At 42.2% G+C, this 24646-nt stretch overlaps 1 protein-coding gene across 1 annotated transcript in view; it reads left to right on the top strand.

Moving 5' to 3' along the window:
- The window catches only part of emid1 (EMI domain containing 1), a 386658-nt gene that overhangs the window by 244931 nt on the left and 117081 nt on the right, over positions 1–24646 (top strand). The window contains exons 5-6 of the mRNA XM_078554249.1: positions 10746–10807; positions 14510–14654. Of these exons, the coding sequence (XP_078410375.1) occupies positions 10746–10807; positions 14510–14654 (207 nt within the window). The remainder of the gene's footprint in view (positions 1–10745; positions 10808–14509; positions 14655–24646) is intronic.

Consider the following 24646-nt stretch of genomic DNA (forward strand, 5'->3'; position numbering starts at 1 on the left):
CTCCTTGTCTGACAAAAATCTGTCTAACTCAGTCTAGAATCAATTTAAAGACGCAGCCTCCTCTGTTTTCTGGGGAATTCCAAAGGCTAACAACCCTCTGAGAGAAAAAAAACCCTCACCCTCTTTCTTAAAAGGGAGACCTCTTATTCTTAAACTGTGTCCCCTAGTTTTAGTCTCCCCCAAAGATGAAACATCATCTGGATATCCACCCTATCAAGTGCCCTCAAGATCTTATATGTTTCAATAAGATCACCTCTCATTCTTCTAAACTACAGTGGGTAAAGGCCCAATCTATTCAACCTTTCTTCATAAGATAAGCCCTTCATCCTAGGAATGAGTCAAGTAAACTTTCCCTGAACTGCTTCTAAAGCAATTATATCTTTTTTCAAATAAGGAGACCAAAGCTGTACACAGTGCTCCAGATGTGGTCACACCAAGGCCATGTACAGCTGCAGTAAAATCTTGCAATAAATTCCAACATTCCATTTGCCTTCCTAATCATTTGCTGTACCTACATACTAACTTTTTGTGATTCATGCACCAGGACACCCAGATCAATTTTCTTATTCTTCCTCCCTATCTCTTTTCTCTCTCTCTCTCTCTCTCTCTCTCATTCCAGTCATTTTTTCCCACTTTTTATTTCCCTTTCTCTCGTTTGACTCTATTTCACCATCCTTCACCTTTGGCGGGATTTTCCCCACCCACCCGCCACCGGGATCTTCCAGTCCCGCCGCAAGTCAATGGACTTCTGGCTGGGGGGGCCTCCTCGCATGCAGCAGGTCCCACCCGCAACAGGGCCGGAAAATCCCGGCCCTTCTTTCTGTATGTGCTTGGAATTTGATAACAAAAACTTAAACTTTCCAACCTCTGCTGGTTAAAACAGCAAGTAATTGACACATTGGGCGGAATTTAATGGAGCCCACAGAACTGGCATGATGGCAGGGGGAGGGGTGGGTGGGAGAATTCGACAGGAGTACCCCCATGATGGATTCCCCACTTTAGTCGGGGGTGAGAAGGGCCCGACATGGGAGTCCTGCCCACCGGCAGCAGGATGCCAATTAAGCTCTGTCAGCTTTGCCTGCGTCCTTCGGTGGGGGTCCGGGGGCCTTGTTGTCAGGTGCTCTGTGCCCAATTGAGGGACCCGGCTTCGGGACTGGGAGGTCGGGGCAAGCCACCCCTCTGCCCTTGCCCCCAACTCTCACACAAGCCCCGCCAGTGAACCCAATCTCACCCCACTCACCTGTGTCCAGGTATCCAGTGGCGATTCTCTGGCTAGGCCTTGGAGCATTATTGCCAGCAGCCACCGTTGGGTGATGGACAGCTGCAGGTCTCTGATTGGCTGGCAGCCCCTGGGAGGAGGGGTGGCAGACGAGGATGGGATTGTGCTCCCAGGGTCCTAAATCCTGAGGAATGCCTGATGCTGGCCAGTTTTCACAGAATCACAGAGTTGTTACGTCGCAGAAGGAGGCCATTTGGCCCATCGTGTGTGCACTGGTTCTCCAAATGAGCATTATGACTTAGTGCTACACTTCTGCCTTTTCCCCGTAACCCAGCACATTGTTTCTATTTAAATAATCATCTAATGCCCTTTTGAATGTTGTGCCTGGGGGCACTTAGATAGTGTTGTGCCTCACCCACAGGAGCCACACGAGGCTTCCACCAGTACTCCAACCGGTGGAGGAAGGACCCCCATTGCTAGCACTAAATCCTGGCCATATAGTCCACGGTCCAGTTTGGTCTAGTTAGATGGTGCAGTGGTGGAGAGGTTACAGTTACCTCAGTGCCTTTGGTAATGGTGGAGAAAACTATCCAGTGCTTTTCTTTTAGAAGTACATCTGTGCAGGGTGTTGAATGAAATTAGGATTGGACACAATTTTTGCTGGCTATGGATTGAATAGCCTGTCAACACTGCTCTACTTGCATGTAAAGAGCAATCACTTGGGGGATTAGCAAAAGGGGCCTGATACTCCAGCAAGGAGTCAATGTTTACAGAGCAGGGGATAAAACAGGGAGAAATGGAAAAAGACAAATTCCATCATTGTCTGAAAACAGCAGTGATATGCAGTGAACAACAGGCATTATAGGGCAAGGTGAAGAAGAGAATTGCAACTTGTCAGAGGAGAGCAGTGAAATATCTGTTGCCGGTTTAAACTGGCAATTTTCCACATGTAACTGATTCAGTACCAGCGTGAGTCCTGCCTCGGAGGGGGGATCTCATTAATGCCTCTTTTGATTCAGAACTCGGAAGCAGGATTTACATTGACAGATCGAGGTCAAAACCCAAGCTGAATTCAACCTCTGCCACCAAAAACAGGCTGAAAGTGAGTTTTCCATTGCTGTCCATGGAGTTCTTGAACTAAAGAAGTGTTTGTTTGTGTTTGGTAGAAAAAATAGAGGGGTTAAGGGATTTGCAATTCTGAAAACTCAGTGGAAAAATGTACTGTGCAGCGTCTTAGTGAGCAGACAGGCTATGAAGGTACAAATTTTCATGCCTGTTTCAGGCTCAAGTAGCTGATCTGAGCAAAGTGAGAAACCAGATCCACACTTAAGCACTACGGACACATCCAGCCCCCTTCCACCCTATGATCAAAGTTCCCTCAAAGCTACATGGTCATGCAGTAACCCAACAATTCCTGCACAGGCCGCACAAAAAAACTTAAAATACACGTTTAAACAAATCACTTGCACGCTACAGAAAAATTAATGCATTGCCCATGATTGAATAACTACTGAACCTCACAGTCCAGATTTACTCGAGCAAAAGGACCACTAGAGCAAAGCACTCGTGCACTGCCAACACCCATAGAACCACTCACAGCGTGAATCACTGCCTTATGGAGAGATATGGGAGAATGGAGTTCTTAAAAACTATATACAAGTAACATTTTTATTATACTGTGAAATCCTGTGTATATATCTCCAATATTGTTATAACCAATGAACAATTAAATATTAAAAAACAAGAGAAAAATACTTTTTAAATTTCCCTTTGGAAAAGTGTCCTGGAAAACCTAGAGGGATGAATTTAGTAATCACAGAAGTGGAACATTTGGAAAAGATGGAGTATTTCAAAGTATTGGAATAACATTAGAGCACAAAGTGCTCATGGCTTGTATAGCATTGTAAGCATCTCTTTCAGAAAGCAGAGATCAAGTGGATTCACTGGAATAACATCAGGTAGGGGCCCCAGATGAATTTCACTTCATTGATTTATCAGTTCTGTAGAGAATAACTGAACTTGAATATACTGGCCTTTTGAGATTAGGGCAGATCTGTTCCTTCAAATGATGCTGGACTGAATGATGCCTGACTGTGTCTTGACCAGATACGATCTCGGTTGTTATAGCTTCTCATTTACCATTCCTGCATGGCTCTGGTCTCTGATCCATACCCTCTCTCCCCTTCCAATAATTGGAAGGCCTTGAGCCCTATGCCTCTGGTTAAACATACAAGCTTGACTCACTCGGTAGGCTTCTTCCTCCTTCCTAGCTCGATGATGGTCTTCCCCATGACATTTGATAGTAAGGTGTGGGGTAGGTAAGGAAGTTGGGTTTTTAGCTTGTGGCCTATCAGAAGCTTGCAGGGGGCAAACCCATTATTTACTGGTGTTGAACAATAACTAAGCAGAGCAAGTGTGAACCGCCATTCTTCTTCAAAGGTCTTTTACAGTGCATACTCCTCGCTCGGCTATGGGTATTTTGGGGAGCCTGTGGCATTAACAAATCCATATGACTTTTCGAAGGATTGGAAGCAATCGTTGACAAATTGTGGTCTGTTATCAGAGAAGACAACATCAGGAATGTGGGTAAGGAACATTCTCTTCAAGGAGATAATAACAGCTTTAGAGGTGAGGCCATGTAGCTTTTGCACCTCTATCCAAAGGGAATAATAGTCTACCACTATAAGAAATATTTTCCATTTATAGTCAAACAAATCCATGTCAAGTTGTTCCCAAGGCCTTGATGGGAAGGAGGAGGGCAGAGAGGACTCTTTCTGCTCCTGCCTGTGGATGGTGCAGGTGACACAGCTGGAGACCATCTGTTCAATTGAGTGTGAAATCCCTGGCCACCATACAGACTGCTGTGCCCTGGCTCGACACTTGGTTTTGCCAAGATGACCTTGGTGGATCTTCTGGAAGACATCCAGGCGGACAGCTGATGGTACCACCACTCTTGCATCACGTACCAGGAGGTTGTCAATGATACTGAAGTGGTGCCGCTGTTCAAAATATTGCCTCAAGATGGGGTTGCTTGTGATGTACTGTGGTGATCTGTCCATGCAGTTCACATGAATCTGGATGCACTCTTCATCTTGTCTTTGGGCTGTACGAAATTCGCACAACTTCTTGTCTGTTGCCAGCAAGTATTTGGTAGTCAAGGCTGTAAAGGTTTCATCTTCTGCTATGAAGGTTTTGTCTTCCTGCACTGGGTAAATGGCAGGTACCCTGATCAGTGTATCGTCCGTAGTCTGATATTTACCTGTACGTACTCCATAGTAGCATTGTATCACATGAGTCGAGTTTAGAATTGCTGAATCCTGGGTGGCATCTTTGCAATCTCCTTCATGTTCAACAATGTTATTAATGGCTTATGATCGGCCTCAATCTTAAAGTGCAGGCCCAGTACATAATCAGAGAATGTCTCACATGTCCAAGTCGCTGTGAGGGCTTCCTTTTTGATAACAGTATAGCGCTGCTCAGTCTCGGTAACATAGTAAACAGATCTTATTTTGCCATCACTTTGGACCTGGAATAGCACTGTTCCCAGCTCCATTGCAGATGCATCAGCTGCCACAATTGGGGGAAGTTCTGGGTCACAGTGGGCGAAGACCTCTGTGGATATTAGCATTATTTTGATTTTTTCAAATGACTGCTGCTGATGCTCAGTCCAGCACCATGCCTGGTCCTGTTGTAAAAGATGTCTAAGGGGTTCATTTATCCAGGCTAAGTGAGGGTGGAATTTGCCTAGCTGGTTGACCATGCCCATAAACCTTTGAAGCTTCGTTACGTTTCTAGGTGGTGGTGGTAGGAATTTCTTTAATACCTTTTTTTTCCTGTTTGCCTGTAGTAATCCCAGTTGCTTGTATAATGTGCCTTATAAACGTTATTGTTGGCCTAGAAAACTCACTTTTGTCATTGAGTGTCAAACCAGCCTCTTGCAGTGTGAGTAAGGCTTCCCTGACTCATTTGTCATGCTCCTGTTTCGTTGATCCATGGATCAAGATATCATCCATGTGGCAGATAATGCTGTCAATACCCTGCAGTATATTGGACATTGTCCTTTGGAATATTTCAGGGGCTGACCTGATGCCAAATGGCAGACGGTTAAAGCGGTACTGTCCAAAGGGTGTAATGAAAGTAGTTCAGGGTTTGAACTCCTGGTCCAGTGGTAATTGCCAAAACCTGCTGTTGGCGTCAAGTTTGGTGAAGATGGCACTTCTTTCAAGTTTGGCCAAGTTCTCATCTACCGATGCCATTTGATATATTTCTCTAACTGCCTTGTTGAGGTGTGTTAGATCAATGCAGGTACGAATGGAGCCATTAGGCTTTGGGACTGGTACCATACCAGAGCACCACCTGGTTGATTTAGTGACGGGTGAAATGGCTCCTTGTTGCAGCATCGCGTCAATCTCACTCCTGACTCTTCTCAGAAGTGGGTGTGGGACCTTCCTTGGCATGAATAGATAAAGGGGTTTAGCATCTACCTTGTGTGACACACATCCTCAGCTTACTGAAGCCTGTAAAAAGTGTGGGGAATTGCCTCCTAAGTTCATTATCATGTGTTTTTGCATTGACCTCACCAACTTTTAGAAGCAGGTTCAGAGCTATGCAAGCTTTTCTGCTCAACAAAAAGCATTCTTGATAACTTACAATGTTTCAGAAATTTCTCAATCTTTGTATTTCAGTATCGTATCTAGCTGGCCTCGAACATTTAACTTGATCCCCCTGGACCTTGGAGTTGAATAGAGGATGGTTGTAGTGTCACTTTATTCACCCATGAAACTCTGTCAGATAACGCCAAGACACCAGCTCCTGTGTCTAGCTTGAATTCGGTCAGATGCCCATTTACATCAATGTCAGCACTCCAATACTGATTTTTATTTTCCTTTATTTCTCCTAGGAAGGTGCTTTCCTAGTTGTCAACATCTTAAATTTCTTGAATGAAGGCTCCTTTAACAGATTCCTCCTTCTTATAAACACACAGTTCCTGGAACGGCAGCCCACTTTAAAATGGCCTAACGCGCCACAGCCCTGGCATTGTGCAATTTGGACATGGCATTGTTGACGTCTGTGGACCTTTTTTCCCACCACAGTGGGGACATTGGAAAATGGTGGTTGGCGCCTTTGCAGGGTGCTTCCCTGGTTGCTGCCTTGCTATACTTTTTACAACCCACAAATTGAACAACTTCATCGGGCTGATCTTTGGAAATCTCGCATCTCTGACAAAAGCCTTATTCTGCTTCCACTCTGGCCGGTTATACAGCTTTGCTTAAATTGTAAGAAGCCAGAGAGATTCTCAGCTAAAATGCCAGTGACTATTCTATCTCTGATCAGGTCATTTTTTAGTGTTCCATACTCACAATTTTTGGCTAGACGGTACAATTTATTGATGAATGAGTCAATCCTTTCACCCTGTTTTTGACTGTGCCAATTAAATTTCACCCTTTCAATGACAATATTTTTACAAAGACTGAAGTATGTGTCACAGGCTCCAATGACATCATTGTAGGAGGCTGTCTGTTCGTTCACCCCCTGTCTGGCTAGCATGTCATCTGCCATGCTCCCAATAGTGTATAACAAAGTGTTCATTTGATCTTTGCTGTCTTTATACGGGAGACCTGATGCGGTACCTGGTAAAATGTCTTCATCAATTTTGACATTGCTCAGCCTGCCTGAAGTCCTATGTATTTTGAAATGATTCTGGCAGGGAAAAAGTAGTAGTCATTTCTCACCCTGATTGGAAGCTGTCTTTTCCTGTGCTGTTTGACTTGTCAGTCTCTGGGCTGCCCTTGTTATTTTGTCATCTCTGGTTTGGTTGATGGGTTGGCCTCGAAGTCCTTCACCCGCTGCTCTGCGCTGTTGCTGGGCTTCACTTGGGGCTTTTCCCACAATTTTCTACTCTCTGTCTGTGGGTGTAATCACTGCTGCCATCATCTGTTATCATGGTTTTATCTCGGGATTCATTAGCTTCTTACTTTAGAAGAGATCTTGCTGGAGGCAATGATCTTTTGTTGAAAACACATCTATTTACATTCTAACTATTTACAAAGGTTATACAAGACCAAGACATGCTGGAGCTACTCTCCAAGATGCTTCTGAGTCATCTTGCCTCAGTGATTGACATCACTGTGACATAGCTCCTTATGCACATACTCAATAGCTATCATTAGAGTTAACCCTTTACTCTGCATCTCCCCCTGCATCTTTATCCCCATACTATTATACACACATTCCCCTTCAGGTACTTTTCTGTTTCTTAAAAGGTAGTGAAGGGTGGTCTTGTGGCACAAATGGTAGCAAGTCTGCCTCTGAGCCAGAAGTTCCAGGTTCAAGTCCCACCCCAGGACTTGCTGCATTCATAACACGGTCAAACTTGTTGAGTATCAACCTATAAATCCTTCCAACATACACTGGGTGGTGAGAGTGGGAGACATTCCTGGTCAGGCATTGGATGGAAAGGAAATTGGAGGCTTGACCATCACTGCTCATAGCTCAGGACTACAGCATGTAAAAGTGTATGTTGTCACAGCAACCAGCACTCCTTTGGGATGGGGTGTGCTGGTTGGCTCAGTAGGTTGGACGGCCAGTGTGGATCAGGTTGGTGTCAACAGCATGGGGTTCGATCCCCATTCTGGATGGGTTAGATTCTGGACTTGCCTCCTCGCCTAGCCCGTGGTGGAGGTCATGGTGCTGTGGATTGGACCTGCTCCTGGACAGAGATCTCAAGGAGAAGAAGAAAAGGTAGTGAACCAGTTGAGTCTTAAACATGTTTGCTTCTCTGAATTTATTAAGTTAGCCACATTTCACCAGTCCTTAACCAAGCTGCTAGTTGAAGTAATGTGTAAGCAACAACCAGACCACCGATTAATTTTACAACCATTGATCATATTCTGGTTAGTGAGAATCTACTACTAATAAGGTAAATCAGGTACTCTGTGCACCTGAAGAGTGATCTTGCATTACAAGACAGGCTAATGGTGAGTCCATCACTGGAGTATAGCACGTGACATTTTTCCACCCTACTTTAAAAAGGATTTAGGTGCATTAAGACGGGATCAAACAAGAATAGTCAGGATAATCTGAGGCATTTTGAAATTCAAGGCTTGAGTAACTAAATGCATTTGGGCCAGATAGGCTGAATAGCTTTTTCCTCTCTCTGGGTTTTCTTTCGTTCTTATCATATTATAATCTTCATTGTTTTTTTAAAATTTGTCTTTGGGACGAAAATGATGCTGACAAAGACGCATTTATTGTCCATCTCAATTGCAGTTGAATGGTTTGTTAGGCAACTCCAGAGGAAACTTAAGAGTCAGCCACACGGTGTGGGGCTGAAGTCATGCATCAACCAGAACAGGCAGGGTCGACAGGCTCCTTTATCTGAAGATTATTAAGTGAACCATGTTGGATTTTTCACAACAATGTGGCAGTTTTCATGGTAATTTATTTTGTTGGTTCCTCACAAATGACCAGATGAATTATTGGAGTAATATTAACAAGGAACTATGGCCCAGAGCCTCTACTTCATCACATTTCTCTGTCTCCAACCAAGGGGAAGATGCCCTGGGGTAACCTGCAGGAAGCGATGTGTTGAAGTAAAGATTAATGGAACCAAACCTATTTATAGCGAGTTCTAATATAGGGAAATAATCCATTATCAGACTGCATGTATAACTGAATGAAATAACGTTCCCGTAATTGTGAACCAATTGTAAGTTTACAGTAAATCTTAAATGCTAATCTTAAATGTTTTATTCCACAAGGACTAAAGGAGTGAAAACCCGAGGAAGCTTGTACTTCCAGTCAACGTGCTTAATTGCTGCGGAATGATTTAATCTCTTCATTCTCACTTTTGCTCTGATAAATTGCAGGAAGTAGTTAATGTGCTCTTTAAATCAGTGTTGAGAATGCAGCAATTTTAAGTTGACTGGACTGTAACTGAACTTGAGCTTACTTCTGCCTCCTCTGTTTCAATTAAACTGTTGGCTCATCACATTTAGTTGGCTCCCGTCGGAGGGGAATGTTGTAACAAATCACTTGCTTGTTTGTATGCTGATTGATAAGATTTTGCAGTCAGATCCAAGTTTAGGTGCCTGATTAAAGAGAAAATAAAATCAGCCCATATTGCTCTGTGTGCGTAAGGTCTACTATAAGAGCATTACATTCAGTTTTTGAATTATAAATCGTGAAGCAATTAATACCGAGTTTAAGTTCCTTGTTTCTTAGCTGGAGTAGTGAACTTTGGCAGAACACTAAACTTCCCCAAAGACTCACTTGGTAAGCAGACTTCATGGAAAAGAAGTAAAGTAACACAGAACACGCATAACATCGGCCCGGATTTTGTGGTAGAAATGGCAGTGAAACTGTCTACATTCATCATCGTTGCTCCGGCAAAATCCAGGCCAATGTTATTCCTGACAGCAGCTTCTGGAATTCTGCACAGCACAGTTAAATGCGAAAATCCAGAGATATCTGTCAATCATTCTACACTTCCCCACAGGGTGTGCCTTGAAGTCACCCCAGATTGCAATCAAGTAGAAATTACTGAGCTGACGAAAACTAGAACAAGAGCAAAGCACTGCGGATGCCGGAAACCTGAAATAAAAACAGGTTCTGAAGAAAGGCCCTTGACCTAAAATGTTAACTCTATTTCTCTTTCCATGGATACTGCCAGGCCTGCTGAGTATTTCCAGCATCTTCTGTGTATATTTCTGACAGAAACTAGCCACTTAGTTCATTGTAAAAACCCTTGAAAAGCTCACACCTTGTTGAATGAGGTGTAATTGGGTTTATAACAGGTTACTAAAGCTCCTTATTATTGCTAAACAATCTTACTGTACCTGAAAAACTAATTTTATATTTGTGGAATGTCAAATTTCTCCAATGTGACAAAAAATTCACATTTTAAAAATAAAATATATATTTTTTAAAAGTTTCTTTATGACATTTGAACTTCTACCTTAATCCCTTGTATATGGCTCAATTTTAATTAAAAATGAAAAATTCAGTGATTTTACTCCCTAGTTTACTGTCTGTGAGAATACTTCAATATGATTGGCTGTTTACCCTGTTTGATGACGTCACTGTTTCTGGATGCGTGGAGATCCCCTTGACTTGGTGACAGATTCAACTGACGTCAGGAAAGTGGAAATCCGTGGAGACCCCTAGATCTTTGTGCACAGCTTTCTTTGCGGTCAGCGTCGAGTGCTTTCACTTCACTGCTAACTGCAAAATCTGAAGCATGGTTTGATCCATGGTCTGTGTTAGGAGAAGTACCTACAATCTTCAGTAACATGTGCCTTGATTTTCACAATGATCAGTGATCACAAAAAAATCCATAACTTTGCTTTAAAGTTGCAGTTTTGAGGTGGTTTTTCAAATGTAACTCAAAAAGAAAACAAAAAGAAGCTACATAGCAAAGTACAGCTTGTATTGATTTTTCTCAGAAGAATCCACTTCCTATGTTTGTTTCTTCCTTCATTAAAAAAAGATCTCTTCAAATCCTGATTGAAAATCCTTTCTTTTACAGATTGTTTGAACTGCAGTAAAATTTCCCAGCTGACAGACCGTTTGGGGACACTGGAAGCCAAGGTACGTTGTTCTGATTCTGATTGAAGTACACTGTCTTTATTGAATTCCCAGATGTTTTAAATTACAAACATGGGCCACTCGGCCCAACTAGTCTGTGCTTGTGTTTTGTACTCTTTTGCATCTGCCTCATCTCAGCTCTTCAGCATACCTTTCTATTCACTTTCCACTTGTCTACCTGTCTAGTTTGCTTTTGAAAGCATCGAAGATATTTGCCTCAACCACTTTCTGGAGGAGTGAGTTCCACCCTCAGGAAACAAATTTCTCTTCATTTCCCTATTGAGCTTATTAGAACGTTCTTGTAATTATAGCCCATAGGACTGGATTTTGCAAAGCACCATATTCCCCTCACCCCTCCCCACCCCCACAACTGAAAAGTCGGTCGTCAGCCCGCCCACCCGAAACCCAGCTACCCCGCAATGATTTTACCCTGGGAGCAGTCTTAACTGTTTTAGAGTGGAAAGGGAGTTCCACCCTAGAGAGCTGTGGGCAGCTCTATAGTCCCAGCAACCCCAGGGTCAAGTGGTGGCCATTGCTGAGACTCCAGGCAGTCCCCAAGGAAGAAGGCTGATGGAGCCCAGACTTAAAAGGTGAGGCTAGAATTTGGATAGGTCTGGCCGGCAGAGCCCAGGCTGGGAGCTTGGTTTGAGAGGCCACAAGGGAAGGGTTAAAGGGGTCCTGGAGTGGTAGTGGGGAGCCTCCAATGGGCATAGTGGACCCCCCCCACAACACACAAATGAGGTACCCCTTCCTGACCGACGCAGCCTGTGCTGTGAAAAGTCTGGGCTACCTGCTTGGCCTCCGCCTTCCTTTACCATTAATTGGTCACTTAAGGGCCTCAGTAGGCTGAAGGGTGGGCAAGCTGCCTGACGCCCTCCCCGCCCACTGTAACATGGGTGACAAGTCAGGGGTGGGCGGGAGAAGCACCTGCTTTATTTTACAAGCTACCCTGCCTTCAAGTACGCTGATGGGGAGGGGAGAGGGGGCGTCAAATCGAGCCCATAGTTTTAAGTTCACCCACAAGTGGAAACATTCTTTTGACATCTATCCTGTCTAATCCATTCATAATTTTGAAGACCTCTACCAGGTTATCTCTGAGTTTTCTGTTTTGAAACGAAAAGGCGCAACCTGTTCCACCTTTCCCCATATCTTTAATCTCTCAGTTGGTATATTCTTTGTAAATCCCTTTTGCAATTTCTCTAGTGCTTCTATACTTCTCTAAATATAGTGAGGAGATAAGAATTGTATACAGCACTTTAAGTGCAGCCTGACCAGAATCCTAGTCAAGTTGAACATAACTTCACTACTTTTGAATTATATACCCTCTAGAAATAAATCCCAGTGGTTTATTACCATTTTTAATTGCCTTTTATTTATTTTTCCTTTCATGGGATGTGGGTGTCGCTGGTAAGGCCAGCATTTTGTTGCCCATCCCCAGAGGTTGCTTAGGTGACCTGCGATGCTGCTTTTGACGATTATATTCTGTTCTGATCAAATTTAAATTCTGTAAATAGAGAAGGAGCATTCTAGATCCTATTCGACAATATAAAAAGCCTTTTAGCAAGATAATTAAATCATTTGAGACAATACTGTAACGTGTAAATATTGTATGCACTGTAATTTGGTTGCACTTAAAACACGTTGAAAGATTTTAACATTGTGAAATGATTATGGAATTCCTCCTGAAAATCTATTAAGTAGAAAAATGTAGTAACAGATCTTATCCATGTACACTCCTGCTTCTTTCTTGTGGAAATGGTTTGGAATACTTTACACAGGTGTTAGGTGTTCTTTCAAATGAATTTTGAAACTTGCTTAAGAAAAGCCTGGGGCAATATTTTGTATTAATTGCTTCATTTTTTAACTGCCGAGGATGCAGGCGATAACTCCTGTATTGTTGTAGGCAAGTGAATTAATGTCGGCACATTACAGGGTGACGAGCAATGGCCTTTAAGATACCAAGAATCATCAAGGATGTAGACAACGTTAATAAAAATACCTGGAAAAACTCAGCAGGTCTGGCAGCATCTGCGGAGAGGAGCACAGTTAACGTTTTGAGCCCGTATGACTCTTTAACAGAACTAAGGAAAAATAGAAGAGAGGTGAAATATAAGCTGGTTTAATGGGGGGTGGGACAAGTAGAGCTGGATAGAGGGCCAGTGATAGGTGGAGATTGCCAAAAGATGTCATAGACAAAAGGACAAAGAGGTGACATCTTTTGGCAATCTCCACCTATCGCTGGCCTTCTATCCAGCTCTACTTGTCCCACCCCCCACCTTAAACCAGCTTATATTTCACCTCTCTTCTATTTTTCCTTAGTTCTATTGAAGAGTCATACGGACTCGAAATGTTAACTGTGTTCCTCTCCACAGATGCTGTCAGACCTGCTGAGTTTTTCCAGGTATTTTTATTTTTGTTTTGGATTTCCAGCATCCGCAGTTTTTTGCTTTTATGTAGACAACGTTTCTCGCTTGTACTCCTACAAAAGTCTAGAGGAATATTACTTCTAAATGTGAGTTGTGACTGGATTTGGAGGATCTAATTATTTTCCATTATTGGTCATTTTTGATCTGCAAAGGACAGTTTGGTCAATTTCAGTCCCGGTTGACTTCCAATCACAGTGTGGGCTCAAATAGAATGACATGTTTGACCATTATTCTCCAGATGTTCCTTGGCTTCTTTTAACACCTAAATCTCAAAGGAATGTACACCATGTTAAATAATCATTTTCTTTCATTTTTGAAGAAGTTTTCTTTCATTTCTGAGAAGTTATATACTTCTGCTGAGGCTAGGTCAAATAACCCACTTTCCTGTGTTTTATGCCAAATCAAAAAGCTCAATTTGTCTTCCCCTAGTCCAGCAAAGTCGAGGCCTCACTCATCCTAGGTAGGGAAAGAAAAAGTCCACCAGGTTTCTTGCTCTTTATCCGGGCCTCGTGAGACTGTTGCAAAGTGCAAGATTCTGGTACAGATGGAAAGTGAGGGCGTGAATAAGCTCAGCTGTGGTGTTCAATCAGTGGTCACAGACATTATTCTGACAGACACCAGTGGAGTTCAACATATGAAGAATAACTATTTGGATGTGGTGTTGGTGAGATGACTGATCCTGTCATGACATGATTATGCGAGATGCCTGACCAGGTAGATTAAAGAAACACATTTGTAGATTATAAAGCTCAAGGTGTCAGATTGAGTGGGCTCAGGTGAGAAAAACAAATTTGCACAGGGTGGTTGGAATGTGGAATTCTCTACCATGAATAATTTATAAATGCAGAGTCCATAAATTATTTTGAAAGGGTTTATACAGTGGCTTGAAAAAGATGAATGTTCAGAAAGGTATCGGAAGTGGGGCGGAGAGTGGGATTAGAAAGTTCAAGAAAATTGCTGGTCCAAACATGTTCAGCTGTTTCTCTATGCTTCATCTTGGGATGTTTGGCTAATTTTTCATTTCACATTTTTTATTTCATGTATGTCAACAGTAAGAGATTCAACTCCCATTTGCCCTGTCTTAATTTTTGTTCCTAGATCAAAAGATTAAGATTAATGGTCTATATATACGTGTATTACAAGCCCTTACATTTAGTCCAATTCTGGTTCCCCTTTTAAGCTCTCCCCATGGTAGAATTTTACAACTAGTATTTGGAAACACCATGCTTGTGCTTAAAGATCACTAAACATCCTTCAACCCTTTGTTCTTGTGCTATAGGTGGCTTTATTGGCAGCTGCAGAGCCGGTCAGCTCTCTGTTGACAAACCATGGACACCTGACGCTAAAAGGAGGACCTGAAGATACGTTTAAACTCCGAGGCGCCCCTGCTGCACGAGGCTTGCCTGGAGCTCGAGGACCAAAAGGTCAGTAATGCAAAAACATATCCAAATTCTCTTTTCTGGAGAAAACAATGTAGATCTTGTGGATTTGATCTCCCACATGCTTCATCCAGATGAACTGTTTTCAAGGCAGTAATTTATTGGACAAACCACTGTCATACTTTGCATAACCTGATTGAGGGGACAAGTTTCTCTTTGGGAATAATCCTTGATTTACTCATATAATTCATTTTTGCTTTGCTTTCTAATCTACTATTAGCTAACGAAATGTTTGAGCTGCGTTTCTGATCTTAAAACATCCAACCCTTTGGGAGCTCACCATTCTGAGCTATTTTTATTCCTTCTCCCTGCTTGTATTGTCCTTTGAGAATTAGAGGGCCATACTTTTGTCATGCTGGCTGTGCAGCTTCAGAAAGAATGTCCAGGTCATGGAGAAGGGTGCAGAAGAGTTCCAACAAGATCTAACCAGGGAAGCAATGCTCTACTTATGAGGAAAGGCAAAAGAAACTAAGATATTTTCATCAGGACAGAAAAGGGTCAAAGGGTATTTGAGGGAGGGCATTCAAAATTATGTACTGAGACTTTTGATAAACTAATAAGAGTAAACCTATTTCTATGATTAATGAGTCGGTAACCAGGTTCAAATTAAATATCATCAGCAAAAGAACAAAAGGAAAGGATCAGGGGATTTATTTTACACGGAGGGTTCTGAGGACATAGGATATGGAAACAGAAACCATCGTAATTTTATAAAGTGAAATGTATATAAATTCTAAAAGGAAAAAAAATTGGAAGAGCATAGTGAAAGGACAGGGGAAGCTAGTCACAACAGGATGAATTTTATAATGATGCCTTTGAAGGTAAAATGATTAGGTCAATCGAAAATGGTTTCTGTTAAGTTACTTCTTCAATCACATATGGCAGTATATGAGAAAGTTGGGTAACCCTACTATCCATATCAGTTTGTGTCCCTAAAACTTGCAAGCTTGTGATTTAAAACTCTGAAATAACTGCACATGTGTAGCTCACAAGCTAATGATTGTGTCATTTGTGGCATTTCTATGGTCTCTGTATGTACGCTATCTATTTCAAAATGGAGTCATTCCATTTGAGTTTGGAGAAAGTGTAATGAATTATGTACACTATTTCAAGTGGAATGGGACAGTATAAGAATTAGATGCATCTGGAGGCATTGTAGCAATGACATAAATACAGACCCATATTAATAATTTGCAACCAACATTACGAGAGAAAAGACTTTTGTGTTCCTATTCTTAAGGTTCAACCTCGTGAAGTAAAGGAGGAGAGCTAAGGATACATTTTTAGTTCTGCCATGTTGCCTTTTCTTTTGATTTTTGGGTCAAGCAGTTTAGGCTTGTCTGCAGATTGTTGTATTGTTGGTGATCCCTAGTGTCATGCTGCAGCTACATTTTTGAAAAATTCAGACTGTGTCAGCTTCAGCTGTGAAAATTCAAGTTACAGCAATTCATATTGTAGAAAAAATGTTAATAGGTATGCAGAAAACTCAATCCTGTTCTTATTAGCATTGCAGTCCAGGTCTTGTCACCAAAAGCATAGGAAATACCCTGTTGGATGTTTTATTCAAACATCCAATGGATCAAGTACCTTATTGGAGCAAATATCAGAGAATCCTATAGGGCAAAAAGTAATTTTTTTTCAGCTATGTTTTGTCAGGTCTAGCAGGACCCCACTGAATGAATGGAAAACATTAAGATTTTTAGTTCAAAAATTATGCAAGCATCTAAACGGCAGAAACAACACCAAATATTATTATTTTACACTGGTTTCATTTTCAGCAAAGAAGATTGAGGTCATAAACATAAAGCTGAGTCTGCTTTTTACTTCACTTATAGTGATTTGTCACCTCGAGTTCCAATTATGTTCAGAGGAGACACCTACAGCGCAGAAGTCTACATTTTAATAAGTACAACACAGTTCCTTCATTTGTCATGAATGTTAAATAGCTTTCACAAAAGCCGATCGGGCTGATTTTGGTTTGTGAAGCATCTGATCAATGTAGCAGCTGAAACATTTTCCCCAGTAGATTTGTGTTTTGCATTGGTTTAATAGATGCATTTATATCTCTTTTTTTTTTCAACTTGTTGCTTGCTTTACTATTTGCCAGAAGTCACTGAAACAGAACCTGCCAGATCATTTAGATTTGTGTCTCCAGGTCACGCTGTCAGAACCAAAATCCAACCATTCAACAGGGACTGCAGCGATTCAAGAAGGCAGCTCACCACCACCTTCTCAAGGGCAACTAGGGATAGGCAATAAATGTTGGCCCAGCCAGCAAAGCCCACACCCCATGAATGAATTTTTTAAAAATCCAGTTGGACTTGTTGATTCTTAGTTGAACTATGAACAGCAAAACTGATTGCGAACATCTACAAAGTTAAAAGTACAAAGTTATGTCCAAAAAGTTTCCAGGGACCCTATTTCAGGAGTCATACAGATGAATAGACCTAGAAAGTTATTGAGATGGTGATCAAACTTTAAGGTCGATGATTCCAAAATTTTCTTTGGGCAAAAGTTACAACAAAGTTTGTCCAAGGGATTCATCTCTGCAAATGTATATATATGATATAGGTAATGAATTTTCACTGAATAATGCCTTTATACTTAGAGGTGACCTAATCCATATAGAATAATTTATGAAGATTACATCATATGACATACTAATTATTGCGGCTTTTTGAAGTTTATGCCACACAATAACTAAACCTAATCTTGCGTTGCCATTCATCCATTTGGAACTTGGAGGGGATACATCAATTTCACACTGTCTTTGAGTTGTGCCCTAAATTTCCAATGGAAGTGAGGGAGGGTACAAGATGTGCTCGTCCTTGCTAAGACATAACTTGTGCAAATGAATGGTTTAGACCAGGATGGCAGCCTGGCCAATATTTAACCCTCAGCCAACATCATTAAAACAAAAAAAGACAGATTATGTGGACATTTAGCTCATTTCTTTTTGGAGAACCTTGCTGTGTGAAAATTAACAGTTATGTGTACCTATGCTCCAAAGGTACTTTATTTGCTGTGTAGGATTTTGGAACATCCCGAGGTACTGGAAGGTGCTATATAAATGGAAGTTCTTTCTTTCCTTATAACTGAATTGTACTATTTACATTCCATGATCCATTGTACCAACTCCTGCTACTATAAAATAGACCTAACCCTGATGCTGGGATCTTAAAGGTAAATTTTTGTTATATTGCTGTTAGGTAGAGACTCATTATTTTGGATTGGTCTTTTGTCAAAAGAGTTGCTCCTTATTTTGGAGGATTGTAGCTTCATTTGGAAGCCTCCTTTCAGATTATTTCTTGCTTGAAGAACTTTCCTAAGGTAAAGGGAAGACTGCAAATCGTTTTTCATATGGAAATTCCCACCTTTATGATGTATTTATTGGAGGAGAAAGAAGAGAATGGACAGTAGACAATCCAGGAAGTAACATGTAAGGCAGTACCACAAGCTATCTAGCACAAGCCCCTACAGATAGCCCCAAGAGATCGTACCTCAATATTTGCACTATGTCATGGACCAGAAGGCTTCTATGTTCTGTGGAGTGCATGTAGAAGTTCCTGGAGCTGTCACTTGCTCCAGGATGCTCCGTATTACAGAAAATCTCTCTGTGATAGTGCCACAATGGAAGACGTTGGACACCTGAGAAATCCTGCCATCTACCAGCCATTTTGAGAGTGGCTTGCAGGGCCTCCATTTGGTTTCAAAACTTAGGATGTACTTGTCTTTCCATGACAGGATTTCGGATCATCGTTTGAATATACATCAGCCCAAGACTGGCATCTCCTAAGCACCCACTTGGATGCATCATTCTCCATCAGAAAATACCTCATTTTTGTGCCTTGAGTTGCGAATCACCCTATGTCAGTTACTCATTAAGACCAATTGTAATGAGCTAACCTATTCTGATTGGGTTAGTGCAGTAAAAGGGTTTGTGATGGAGTTGGCCTGTTTCTGCTGGTAGCACCAGCTGTTGAAAGTTGTAGCACTGGTTTCTTCATGTCTTGTAACATTTGTCCATAGACTTATGAAGAGTGAAAAATAAAATGAGGGGCAGGATTTGGGGTTTTAGGTCGGAACTCCAACACTGGGGTTAAATGGGATCACAACGCAACACTGGGAAACGGTCACCCGGTTGTGATTTTTCCTGAATTGGCCAATTAGTGGCCAGAGGGAGGGCTCACAGAATCACTGTCCAATTAAGGATGGTGGGCGGGCTTTGGAAGCTGGAGGGTCAATAGGAGACCTCTGGCTCAGAAAGAGATGCAGCCTCCATTTTGAGGCGCTCCCTCTCCAACTTTTTAAACTTTTAAATTTACAAAATGCCCTCAGTAGCCAAGCCCTCCACAGAGGTTGCAGCTGAGATCAGCAGGTGGGAAGGACCTCAAAGCCTGCCTGCAGTGCTGGTCACCACTCACCACCCCCCTGCCCCAACCTGCCGTCAGGAGGCCATCTCCAGGCAGTTGGCCTGATCCCCCTCGTCTTGGTGAGGGCCTGCACGCCACCTTGAAAATTCTGCCCGTTTTGTTCATGGAAATTCCATAGGGCTTCAGCAGTGCAGAATTGAACCTTTCATGTGTAGGTATCACTACAGATCATTTAGTGCAATGGGTGCTAGCCTTAGATTTACAAAAGCATTTTGATAAATATAGACTTAGCTTCTGAAATTAATAAAATATACATTAGGGTCAGCTTGCAGACTTTGTGAGGTTATTAACATTACCCTGCATTGGAGAAGGGTCCTGCAGATTAGCAAGTTGCCACTTAATACCCTTGCCACATCTTTCCATGAGGTCCTGACTGCTATATTGATTGGTCTCTTGACACTCACAGCCATTATTTCAATCCCCATCTAATTTCAGTTAGAATAATATTTACATCACTCGCCGAGAACTCTCAAGCTCTTTTCTTATTTCTTTTTGGTCCAAGGTTTCAAATTACTATCTGCTGATGTGCTTTAAAAGGAGTCTAGCTTTAAGTGTAGCCCTTCTGCCGCTATTATACCTTCCCCTGCAACTGCGCTGATGAATTTTCTACCCCACCCCAGGTAATTAGGCAATTTTGCAGGTCATGCAAGGGGAGTTTTAATTGAGATGTACAAAATTAAGAGGGGCCTAGATAGATAGGATAGGAAGGCCCTATTTCCATTAGTAGAGGAGTCGATAACTACTTAGGTTTAAATTAATTGGTGAAAGGAGTAGAGGGGAGCTTTTCGCCTAGAGGGTGGTGGGTGTCAGGACCTCAATGACTGAAAGGGCGTCCAGGGCAGCCACCCTCAATGCATTTATAAAGCTCTTGGAAAAGCACTTGAGATGCCATCACCCACAGGGCTACGCACCAAGAGCTAGAAGGTGAGATTAGACTGGATAGCCCTTTTTCAGCTGGCACAAACATGATGGGCCGAATAATCTGTGCCATAATCTTTCTATGTTTCTATGTGCCTTTGGACTATCGAGCAACATTTAACCCTGGGATTCTGACTGGGTGAGTATCAGACTGATTGGGGTTGGCAGAAGTCCCACTCTGTCACAATTAATAATAGTGGATCATGTGACTAAGAAATATGGAGCCTATATACATCTCCTGTCACTAACAAGAACTTACTTGCCTTTTCATTAATCATGAGTTATCGGGTCAACTCACAAGTGAAATAAAAGTCTTATTCTGATGGCCTTAAAGTATCTTCTGCTCAAAGAACAGTGAAGTTGTAACCATCTGAAAAATTCATGTTGAAGTGCATTTCCAGCTCTTTACAGAATGAACTTGCTTCTCCCCTGATAGTTAAAGTTATAAATTCAGTGCCATTCCCCAATGTTGCAAGGAGCACAGAATTATACTTTATTGTGTTTGCTAACTATAGCAAAATGTAGATGTGAACATAAAATGGTGTTCACTGCGTTATCTTGACATCAACCTTTCTGTTCACACTAATGAATGGAAATAAATATGGTTGTTGTATTTTAGCCATTTTTCAGGATTGTAGTGCATGGAGCTGCAATGCAGTTCAAGCATAAATTAGCAGTGTTTTCCAACGCGTTCTAATAGGGGAAAATTTTCTCCACATTGGGGGTGGGGGTTGAGCGGGCGTGGGTGCGGGCAGGCGCGCAGCTGGTCGCCGCCCATGATCGGCTGCGCGCCGCCATTTTGCGTGGGTGGGCCATTTAAGGCCCGCCCAGCATGACGCACACCTGGAAGCGCTGAGTGCTCCCTGTGCGGGCTGGGGGAGTAGGCTTAGTTGGGAGTGCGCTCTTTCACACATGCGCACGAAAGAGCACAGAAATCTCCCTGAGGCACAGAGCTGCTGTGTGATTTTTTAATCTTTAAAATTTTAATAAAAATTTTTTTTAAGACATGCCCCCTCATGTGACAGTGTCACATGAGCTGGGACATGTCAATGAACTTTAATTTAAAAATTTACTTAATTTATACACCCTTCATGAAACCTCATCCCGCCCGTGGATGAGGCTTCATGATAAATGCGAAGGCCGCCTGGGCCCTTCGCCTGCCCGCCAACCTTAAGGTTGGACGGGCAGCTCAGTTAATAACTTTAATTAGTTTTTAAATGACCTTAATAGGCCGTTGACAGTTTGGAGGGCGTGGAGCCAACTCCGCAGCGCGCCCGCCGAACTGAGGATCAGAACGACGCACGGTGACGTCGGGATGCACGCCCGACGTCACCGCGCGTCATTTTACGCGTCGGCAAGCGGGGCCCGTCCCTGCTCACCGACCCGCAAATTCTGGCCATAAAGTTTCACTGAGGCACATGGAATATCTCTAAGTAGTCAGAAACAAAAACAAAATGGAATGAGTTAAGCAATTTACCAATTAGGAGAGAAAGACTGTAATTTTAAAGCAAAACAGCAAAGGAGTCTCAGACTCTCTTTATTCATGGAAAGGTAAGGGTGCAAAACTATTGCTTTTGTTTTACCCTGGAAGAATAATTATTCACTCTCAGAAATAGGAAGAAAATTTATTTTGGTGATTGTGTTAATAAGTTGCTTTGTAATGTGTTTGACTTTTAGGTGCAGCCATTATTTAAAGTTCTGCCCCAGAAATCCTGGTTGTTTTCAACTATCACTTAAAATCCCAATTTACAGGCTGGCATAGCGGTGAAGTAGAATAGCTCACTGATGTATGGCAGCAGCGCAATTGGGGAACATTGAAAACTGCTGCATTCCCGATCCTAACAACACTGGTGTGGGAACATATGGAGTTGCAGTTGCTTTTCCATTGAAGAAAAGAGGAGAGACAATCAGTTTACAGAGAAGGCTGCAAGCTGCTAATGTATGTCATTATGCTGAATGAGAATCTATGAACAAACGGGTTGAAAATACACACTCATTGTCAGGGTCAACATTATGGGATAGATTTTCGCCACTGAGGCGGGTAGCTTGAATCAGGAAATTGCCTGACTTGGCAGACCCACCTCAGTTTAAAGGGCCCTGTTAGGCCCAGTTTTTGCTTCAGGATGCAGGGACGGATAGAGTCGGGCCCACCAACCCTGGAAGCAGATCATAGGTGGCCGTGGAGGTGGGTGAGTGCGAGGCGGGCTGGTTAAAAGGCCCACCTCAGTTCTCTGGGACTTCATTTCAGTTGATTTTGAAGCTATTAGGCCTTCTAGCCCACATTCCTCACACCCCTGCCTCCAGCACCATGCCCTCACACACCCCTGCCACCTCCATAGCCAGTCACCCAGTATCCACCATGGGAAGACTTCAAGAACCATGTGGAAATTTAAATAAATACGCTGCCAACAATCTAATGCAACTTTCACTCATACACACATGATAGTGAAAAAAACTCCCATTTGTGAAACCCATTCAGAGCTTTTTAATATTCTCAAGTGGTTAATCTTTTATAAAAAATACAATCACACACTTCTATTCAGTAGCCACACCAAAGACAGCTAATCCTTTAATAGCCTCTTTAACCTGTCAATCAAACTGTGAATTCAGAAACCTCTGCTGAGATAACTGTAGCTTTTGAAACTCAGCCAAGCTTCATGATGACATAATAACAGCCCTTGGGAAATGTTATCAAAGAACTCTATTGAAACTGTGGAGCAGGTAGTCATATTTTTTTCTCATGGCCTCAATCAAAGCAGTCCAAACAGTGTTTTTTTTAAAACTCTTTCTGACTGCTTAAGCCTGTTTTATTTTAAAATTTTAAGAGCAGGGGATTTAAAAAACTTCAAATCATGATAGTTAAACAGACTTTACCTGTCCTTCAAGAGCATTTACATCTACTGCATAAATTTGTGACTCCCACAATGCAGGCTAAGGCCCTTGAAACAGCCAAAATGGGGTCTGTTTGAACTCAGCGCCAAGTTCAAATGGCCTTCCTGAGTTTGGGTTTCCTGCCTGCTTGATTCATGCTTGCCCTGTTCCCCCGCCAGCAAAAACTGGATCTGTTGGAAATGGGGGTGTGAGTTTCACATCCAAGTGTCGCCCGCCATTTTTTGAAGGTCCACAAAGTCTTCCCGACTCTGTGAAAATCCAGCCCATTATGTCTGTTACCATGCATTCAGATCTCTGTTATTAGCTTTTCAAGCTATATGCTCAACAGGGTTGGTAGATGTTCACTGCATCCTTGTGCGCACAATCCGTTTTGTTTCTAGGATTCTCCTGTAATAAGAGTGAACTGTAGCTCCACCCACATGCCAAAGCCTTTTAAGTACAGCTAGTAAAAAGCCATTGTTGGACCATTCCCATGAATTAGTTGAGTAAGATTGGCAAGTCTCTGAGTATAGTAGGAACTTTCCCTACTTTACGAGGGTGCGATTTGGGGGGCTTTTTTGAATGAATTTATCAGTTCCATGTGAGGTTTTTTTGAAAGTGCACATAACGATTCTTAATTTATTCATTCCTTAAAATACAAATAACAATTGTGGAGGGTGTGGCATCAGCGGGGATTAGAACTGTGTTTACACTGTTAAGTGGATCTGGCATTAATGTAGAGTTGCTGAAGAATAGAATGTGCTTTCTGTCCAGTCCTTGCACTAAGTTTCGATTTCATTGCAGACTGCTGCCACACTTTTGGCCTGATTTTCTTTTGGCTGCCTCTTTGCAATGTTAGCATAAACTATAATATTACTGCTGATCAAAGCCATTTTGTAGTTTTTTTGTAAGCAGACCACAAGTGTTTGATTAAGTAGACTCAGTAAGCCTTATCTGTAACAGATCTTTCATAAACATTTGCATTTACCGTAGAATTATCCAAGTCATAAATGTCTGGAAATTGTCTCACACTACAAGAAATTTTCTCTTTAAATTTAGCCTTTTTATAAGAAGGGAAATTATTTTTTGCTGATGTTGAGAATTAAACTTCTTGTATAATTTACCCAACATACCTACTCTAATATTGGGAATCGGGCAATTTTGCCAAGGCCATTTTCAAGAAGCTGAGATATTTTGCTGGAACTTTTAAAACGATCATTTATGATTAGTATTTACTTGTTCATGTCCAATGGCACAAAAATATATTTGTTGCGTACAGTAATGATGAGATTGGCTGGAGTTATGGTAAGAGTCTACAACAAGAAAAAAAGCACGATATGAATGCATTCCTCTTATGTATCAGGTACAACTTAAGCATAACTCTGTGGTAAAAGGAAGCTTGTGACATAATGTGGTTGAAATTCATCTGGACCCTTTTTTTAGGCCCGGACTCCAAGATGCACAAGGAGTGCATGCCTCAGCCAAGGAGACTTGAGGCCTATTCAAATTTGGGCCTCAGGCCTCATAAACATTGTATGCGTGCTCTACCAAGCACCTGACATGCCTCCACAAGCATTGAAGATGACAAATGTCGGGCCGTTTGTCTCGCCATCAGTCACCCGAAGGTGACCCCGGAGCAGTCTTGGAGTGGGCGGTGGCAAGGGGGTTGTGGGGGAGTTGGGTGGTCTTCAGCATCTACTGAAGAATCCTGAGCAGGGCCTTCTCAGCATAGGAAATACGTTTCCCAAAGGCATA

Source organism: Cetorhinus maximus, chromosome 12 (assembly GCF_964194155.1).
Source record: "Cetorhinus maximus chromosome 12, sCetMax3.hap1.1, whole genome shotgun sequence".
NCBI classification, from domain to species: Eukaryota; Metazoa; Chordata; class Chondrichthyes; order Lamniformes; family Cetorhinidae; genus Cetorhinus; species Cetorhinus maximus.